Source organism: Metopolophium dirhodum, chromosome 1, assembly GCF_019925205.1.
Source record: "Metopolophium dirhodum isolate CAU chromosome 1, ASM1992520v1, whole genome shotgun sequence".
Lineage (NCBI taxonomy): Eukaryota > Metazoa > Arthropoda > Insecta > Hemiptera > Aphididae > Metopolophium > Metopolophium dirhodum.
Genome location: NC_083560.1, coordinates 111,871,064 through 111,879,867, shown reverse-complemented (window position 1 = coordinate 111,879,867; position 8,804 = coordinate 111,871,064). Strand labels below are relative to the sequence as shown.

General features: G+C 28.8%; 1 protein-coding gene and 1 pseudogene across 1 annotated transcript; both read left to right on the top strand.

The window, feature by feature from the left end:
- Positions 1-309: 309 nt before the first annotated feature.
- On the top strand, positions 310-1,080 carry LOC132950729 (uncharacterized; annotated as a pseudogene).
- A 3,978-nt stretch (positions 1,081-5,058) lies between these two features.
- Positions 5,059-7,005, top strand: LOC132950720 (E3 SUMO-protein ligase ZBED1-like). Its single transcript, XM_061022266.1, has 2 exons — positions 5,059-6,735; positions 6,817-7,005. The coding sequence occupies exons 1-2, from the start codon at positions 5,059-5,061 to the stop codon at positions 7,003-7,005; spliced, it is 1,866 nt and encodes a 621-aa protein (XP_060878249.1).
- The last annotated feature ends 1,799 nt before the right edge of the window (positions 7,006-8,804 follow it).

Sequence of the window (8,804 nt, the reverse complement as noted above, 5' to 3'; positions counted from 1 at the left end):
GATCCAGCAAAATTCGTACTTGTCTTAATGATTCAAGGCATAAATGTCAATTGGAAGCAACCGATTGCTTATTTTTTTGTATCAAACAGTTGTACAGGTTAAGATTTGCAGAACATAATTTTAACCAGTATTATTAAACTAGAAAATATTAAAATTAATGTTCAAGCATTTGTTAGTGATATGGGTTCCAATTTTATAGGCCTATCAAATAAACTGCAAGTTAGTCCCGAAAGGCCATATTTTGAAGTTAGTAATAAAAAAATAGTGTATATATTTGATGCTCCACATCTTTTAAAAGCCACCAGAAATATGTTTTATCAACATAATTTTAAGTACAATAATGAATTAATTGAAAAAAAAAACATTTGGTTTCATTTTATAATGAAGATAGTAAAAATAGTCTTCACACTGCTCCTAAAATAACATATTCTCATATATTTCCTGGGCCTTTTGAAAGAATGCGCGTATATTTAGCAGTACAGGTGTTTAGTGAGACTGTCGCAGTTGGAATGCTAGTTTTCTTAGAATCAATCAACTTACCTGATACTTCATTACCTACTATTAACTTCATTCAAAATATGGATTAACTGTTTGACATATTTAATTCATCTAAACGACCTGCCTTAACAATTCTAATAGACCTTTTAAAAATACTAATGCCTAAATTTCCCATTTAAAATTTATGGAAAACTTTTTTAAAACATTACAAGTATTTAACAAAAAACAGATGTTGAAGTGACAAACCAAATGAAATTTATTCGAGGTTGGTTAATTTCAATCCCTGGTTTATTTCAATTGTGGGAGTCACTAAAAGTTACTAATACTGATGAGAATTATGTTTTGTATACAAATCGAACCAATCAAGATTCGATTCCTGAGAAAAATGCTTTTATATATGTGTTTGCGCTGCAATCAAATTTATGTTGTGTATTTATGTTATCATTTTCATGTGCACGTATCAGTGCGTTCCACAGCAGCAGCCTTCGTCGGCGGATGCTTATCAGGTATTCGTGTGCGACCGGCCAGCTGTGGAATAATTATCAATGTTTTTATTATATTTGGTTATGTTCAAAACTTTAAGTTGTTTTTCGTGTAGTCATGCTTTCAGTGTCATAAAGTTCATAGTTTTTTCTTCGGTTATTGTTTTTGTGTTGCTCGTGTGTGCTTCCGGCACATCGGACTCCTTTTTTGTGCTCGTTGCTGAGTGGTTCAAGTGATTTCATGGTTGTCTCATCATGTTTGTGATGAGCTGTTTGCAGTCGTCCCAAACCACGTTGTAGTGAATTTGTGATTAAGTTTCTGGTAATTATCGTTCTCAGAAATTTTTATTGTCATCACTAATTTGTTTCTCCAGTATAGGGTGGTCAAAATTACCAGAGATTTGTGTTGTGATTCAACGTGTTTTGGTGTACCTCATTGCTCGTGGGAACAGTAGTGCGAACACTAGAGATCCTGTTCCGGCTGCATTCAGTGTGTTTGTTGTTATTGAAGTCATCGTCAACAGTTGCTGGCACACATTCGAACGTACGCAGGGTCAATTTGTTTTTATTGTAACTTATTGACATACTTACAGGCCCTGGTGCGGTAGCGTGGGTGTAAAACCAGGTGTGTGTCTCAACTGTTATGTGAGTATTGGTCGACCAAATATGTGTGTGTATGACCGACGGGTCCTAAAGTGTTATATATCAGTTAAATATTAAATATCACATTATTATGTTCTGTTAGCCATTAAGACATATTATTTATTACTTATATTCTTGTAATATTACAGCCATTAAGGCATATTATTTATTACTTGTATTTCATTGTATATTACAGCCATTCAGGCCTGGTTCAATCATATATTATTATTATCATTATTGTGCCAAACGGGCAATCAAAAATGTATTACAATATACAGTCCACATAATTATATAAAACGACAAGGCCGTTCATTATTATTTTGGTCACCTTAGGCGTTATCAATATGTTTGTGGGTTTTTGATGAAAAAATGTATTGAAAAATATAGTTCCGAAGTTTGTATTCATTATGCAAAATCACAAAAAAAATTGGATGACTCTTTTTTACTTTGTTATTTCAAAGCATATGAAAATTCAGAAAAATCAATGTTTGGCAATTTAATGATGCCACAACATGAATTTTATTATTTTATAGATGAGTTAGAAAACATTTTTATAAATAGGTTTCCACAATTATCTATTGAAAATGAAGTAGGTATTAAGTTAAAGTTAAGCATGACTAATGTTGTATTTCGACATCCGTGTCCACTATTTAATAAAAAGTATATAATTAATTTTTTTCATAAGATTTAGGATTCATGCTGCTATTTAATTTTTAAATAGGAATTTAATATCAAAAAAACAAAAAAAAATTGTGTATATTAAATCATTTATAAATAAATTAGAAAGAAAGCCATTTATAATAAAATTTTGTACTTAATTATGTTTATAATTTATAATATGTATTTATTTTTAATTGTTTATGGTAAAAATTGTAAGTTATTTGTAATTTACCGGCATTCTAAAATTTTTTAATTGTAAAAATACTGTTTGATATTGTGATAAATTTAAATTAATATATTTTTGGAGACAACAATTTTCTATTACTTTTACCAAAGTACAATATTATGGTATGTAAGTATTTACAATAAATTAGCATTGGTATTTGTGGTCACACTGATTTGGGCGACAACCAATCAGAGAACCTTATTCATTATTTACATTGCAGCTTAGGAAGTGCACAATCTGTTTTCATATAATCTGTGGTACATAGGTATAAAATATAAAAATATTAGTGTATACATAGTTCTAAGAACAGCGAAATCTTATGACCTACAGAGCACTTAAACCTATATCTCAAATTCCGAGTATAATCTCGGTACAACGGTCTACCACAGTGACATTGAGGTATGTCAAATTCACTTAAAATTATACCGAAATTAACACATAACGATTCACCTTGGGTACCAGCATTACTCCGTTCCTCATCAGTGAAATCTGGACCTAAATAGGCACCGAGTGAAAATACTGAGAGATGGTTAGATAAAAGTAAAGTATATAAATCCATTATAAGAAAAAAATTAAAACAACATTACTCATTGACGAACAAAAGTAGAATGCCGATTTATGATTAATAGTATGGTAATCTTCTAAAACTATAAAGCAGAGACCCGTGTGGCGCTCCCGTGTCGATTTTTTGTACTGCTAGTACATTATGAAACAGAAAAGTATTAATATTCTAAAAATAGTAGACTTATTCATTCATAGTTATATAATTATAGTTTATACCATAATAATTGGTTTCCAAAATAATGCAATAATGCGGGACTGGATCGGACACTTCAAATATTATTTATAAACTATAGTAATATTGTAATATGCATTCTCATTTCAAATACTATTAAAGAAGTACCTATTTCTTACTATTTATAAATTCAATAATAGTGATCAGAACAACGTAGGTATAATATAAATACTAAATCGCTACTAACTTATACAAAATATGTGTACAATTAAAATACAAGATGTAATATTATGTAAGTATAAAATGTATAGTACCTAGCACCTTGGTGATATGATCGACTCGTATGCCGTAATGGTAAAATAATATGTAACAATGGCGTCATTTAAATAAGATAATTAGATGATAATTTTTTTTAAATTGTTCCCGATAGAACGACTGTTATTACAAAAATTTAAGCTAAACGAAATGTAATTTATTAATTTGAAATTCTCGTATATTTATATAAGATCCTGTAAAAACCAAACATACCTACATATTTTTAGTATATGACTCGTACATAGTTGAGTACAGTAAATTACCGTACAATTATCCTGGAAATATGTGGTAGTGTACAGGACCAATTTGTACGATTTATGTCTGACATAGCACGTGCATATACTGGGACAGTATTTAATCCTATTAATCCTAAAACTATCTAAAAAAATTTACAATTTTTTTATACGTAATATTAAAAAAAAAATCAAGTTGGGATTTTTTTTCAGAAATCGCATAGGTACGTTGGCAGTAAATATAAATGGTTCTTTTAAAAGAACCAACCATTTAAAAGAGCCCTTTTCAGGGCCACCACATTTTTAAGTTCATAAATATATTATATTCAATACCTAAATATATAATATAAGATATTAATAATAAGTATATATTTTTATTTATTGAAAGTAACAATGTTTTGTTGTAGGTACCTATCCAATAAAATATAATTAACATTGTCACTTGATAGCTGCGATGACAAAAAAATTCAAAATAATGACAGAGTACACGCGTACAAATCGGCAAAACGGAAATCCGACTAGGTACTTAACTTTTTTCTACTACGGTATACCAATAAAAAACTTCTTGTACGTTATTCGATATTTTGAAATGTTTTCCCAGGCCTAAAAGCCATACTCTCCGTTGAAAATCGGTCGGAAAATCGAAAATAATAAAATCCTCTCGGCACTTTGAATAATTTGGACATAACACAAGACATGTTATGTTGTACTAATTGTCTTATTAATTATATTGTCTACTGGAAACGTGACGTGTTACGTTGTTGTTGTACATAGATAATAGGTATGTAACACCTCCCTTCTAAAACAAAAGACTTTATATTAGAGGTTTAAACATAAATCTTTTACATTTTATGGTATGTAGTTATTACTGTTAACCTTTCGGTTACACTTAACAAGTAAAAGACGCAATATTTATTAAACTCATTTATTCGTAACACTTATAATATTCGATACAATACATTTAACGAGACACGTTTCGACACATAGACGCATAAGGCGTACTTCTCGTCACACACTCTCTTTGTACTCCTCACTAGTGGTGGGAAACTATCGATAGCACTATCGATACTATCGATAGTTTAAACTATCATCTACAATCGATATTTAATTTTTAGCTATCGATAGTCCTTATCATGGTCCAGTTATCATAGTTTTAACGATAATTTTTTTTTTCGGAAATATTTAAAAATTGTTATATATTATTTTGTATTTTGTTTGGTATAAAAATAAAACAGTAAACACTAATCAAGGAAAAAACCATTTAGGATGTCAGTCTCAGTGATCAGTCGTGATAGTCATCTATTAGTTTTGAATCGTGTTTTGTGTAATCGCGTCGAATATTTTTTGAATATGTCTCGTCGACATATTTCTAACGTTTGGTTACATTTTACGAGAAACAAGGAAAGAAGTATAGCGAAATGTAACAAATGTAAAAAAGAATACAAGACAAGCGGAAATACTAGCAATTTGAGGGATCACCTCAAAAGATTTCACGCCGAATTAGAGTCGACTGAACCGAGTGAAGATGACATACACGACGCAAATACTTCCTCTGTAACAATTCCATCATTTTTCAAAAAGCAAACTGCATATGACCGCAATAGTCACAGAAAACTTGAGTTGGATAAAGCACTTGTATTTATGGTATCTAAAGACTTTCAACCATTTTCTATTGTAGATGATGTTGGTTTTAAAAATTTTATTCAACTGTTAGACCCTAGGTATGATTTACCATCTAGAAAAACACTAACAGATGTATTATTAAAAAGACAATACGAAGAAAGTAAAATAAAACTATTAGCAATATTTGAAGAAGTATCATATATCAGTTTAACATGTGATCTATGGACATCTAGATCAAATGAGGGATATTTAACTGTTACATCTCATTTTATTGATACTGATTTTAACATGCGTTGTGCAGTTTTATCAACAAATTTAATGAAAGGTAACCACACTGCAAAAAATATTGCAGAAGAAATTCAAATAATTTGTAATGCCTGGAAAATAAAAGAAAAAATTGTATCTATTGTCACAGACAATGCATCATCTATGATAAAAGCATGTGAAATTTTAAAAGTTCGACATACTCCGTGTTTTGCGCATACTTTAAATTTAGTTCTTGAAGATGCATTAAGTCATAAAGATATTCAAACAGTCGTCAAAAAATGCAAAGATATTGTAACATATTTTAAATGTAGTAACATAGCAACACAAAAGTTACTTGATGAACAAGAAAAAGTAAATAAAAAGCCTCTTAAACTTGTACAATCATGTCCTACCAGGTGGAACAGTACCTTACACATGATCCAAAGAATATCTCTAATAAATAACGAAATAACAGTTGCGTTATCGACAATGCCCAAAGCACCTGCCATTATAACACTGGAAGACTATCTTATATTGCAAGATCTAATACTGATTTTGGGTATGTTTGATGAAGCCACAAATAAGATTTCGGGAAATTATGTTACATCTTCTCTTGTTATTCCCTTAGTATGTGGAATTCATAGAAATCTTTCATCTCAAAAACCAACTACACCTGAAGGTAACATTATATTACAAAGCGTATTAGAGTCTGTTATAAAACGATTATTTCCATTTGAAGAACGTACTATTCCTCGTTTAAGTACCCTTTTAGATCCGAGAATGAAAAAAGAAGCATTTCGTTCAACTAACAATGCTGAAGCTGCTGTTTCATTACTTAAATCTGAGATGGCACAACATGAAAATAACCATGTATTATTAAATGAAAATAATCGAGATGAAGATGATGTAAGTCAAAATAGTTCAACATCAAATTCATTGTTTGGTTTTATGGAAGAAAGGATTAATGCAAAAAAAAGAAGTAGAACAGACACAGTAAACTCTATTATAGTGCTGCGACAGTATTTAGAACGTCCAAATGCAAAAAGTGATTTAGACCCATTAATGTATTGGAAGGTAATATCATAAACATTTACATTTAAATTGTTATTATGTAAGTAAGGTAGATACATTAAATATTGTTATTATTTAATTTAGATGAATGGTAATGAATTTGTGACACTTCAACGGTGTGTAAAAAATATATTGTGTACACCGGCTACATCCGTTCCCTCTGAGAGAATGTTTAGCAAAACAGGAATTGTGGTATCAGACAAGAGATCTAGAATTAAGCCAAAAAATGTCGACATGTTGGTTTTCTTAAACCAAAATTGTTGGTTGACATAAATAGTATGATAATTTTTATGATTATTATTATTATTATTATTATGATATTTTTTATGATAATATTAAGAAATTAATATTGATAATATGTTGATTTTTAAACCAAAAAGAAAGTAACTATTTTATAATTTTTATATTATTTTAAATCATTTTTTTTTTTTAAATGTTTATACTTTTGGTTAATATGCTATTTATTTATATATTATTTATTACAAGAAAAATATGTACCTATTGAATAAACTAAAAAGTAATTCATAATGTGATAATTAAAAGACTTATTAAGAAGAAATTAATATTGATAATATGTTGATTTTTAAGCCAAAAAGAAAGTAACTATTTTATAATTTTTATATTATTTTAAATCATTTTTTTTTTTTGTTAAATGTTTATACTTTTATTTATTACTTATACTTACTACTTTTTTAAATGAAATAATATGTTTTGACAGGTTGTAATTGAGTTAAATAAACAGTTTAAATATATTGCACATTTAATAATGCTTATAATTTGTAAAATACCATAGATATTTGTTGTATATTTTAATATGCAGCAAAGTATACCTTCATATTTCTACATTCATTAATTCTTGTTTTATTTTCAATGATAAACAAATGTACGCTGCCCAATTTTATTTTACAAATTAATTAGTTCATTAAATAATTAACTATCGATAACTATCGATGATACGAACCAGTACTATCGAAAAATATCGATGGTGGTAACTATCGATAAATTCCCACCCCTACTCCTCACTCGGCCGAACCTCACCACGGATGGCAGGGAGGGGGCCGCCGTCGTCGGCAGGACCGACCCGCCATCTGGAGGAGTTTACATTACAATAGTTATACACGGTGATACAATAGTCATACAATAATTATACAATAGTGATACATTTTAAAATCTACATTTGTTAGTATTCAAACGTAAAAAAAGAGGTAATTACTACTTTAAAAATGCCTGTTAAAACTCGATGGGGTTCAATTGTTCACTGTTTAGAAAGTCTTATACAAAACAAAAGGGTTTTGCAGCCATTTGCTTGTTCTTATGATGTCAATGTAACTAAGAAACTAGGAGATGTAATACAAATGCACATTCTATAGTTTATAGTTTTCATTTTGGCATATAATAGATAAAGTATTGAACCTAATAAAACCTATAACTGAATGTCTGAATTGAGAAAAAAGTTTTTATTTTGTTTTTTTGTTGTTGATGTTAAAGATACTTAATGAATGTGATTGATTGTTGATTAATTTACAATCTATTTTATAGGTAAATTTTTAGTATTTATATAGGTACCTACATATAAAATAATTTAAAATATATACTTAAGTCAATAATACACATCTTCTTGGTACCTACTTCGTACTTATATAAAGTCTTATATTAAATTTATAACACCATGCACTTAAAATTAATAGTGCACATTTGTTGAAAATGTCAAAAGAATACATGTGATAAGAAATTAATCAATCAAAAATTACTAAACACAAATCTGGTCAGCACACACGAAACGAATTTATAAAATCTATGTGCCACAATTTTGCCAAATAATTGAATTTTTAATATTATACTATTTTTTTTATATGTTTTACACTTATAGGTATATACCATTTCAAATCGCTTTTCTATGTTTTTATATATATTATTTACATTCACTAGTATGTTTTAAACTTATAAACCTATGTTTATTAAATATTATGTAGGTATATGGACACATTTTCATTAAAAAAAAAATTGTTTTTTCGTTAAGGTACTATGAATAACGATGTGTACTAGTTGCGGTCATATTCAAAAATTACATG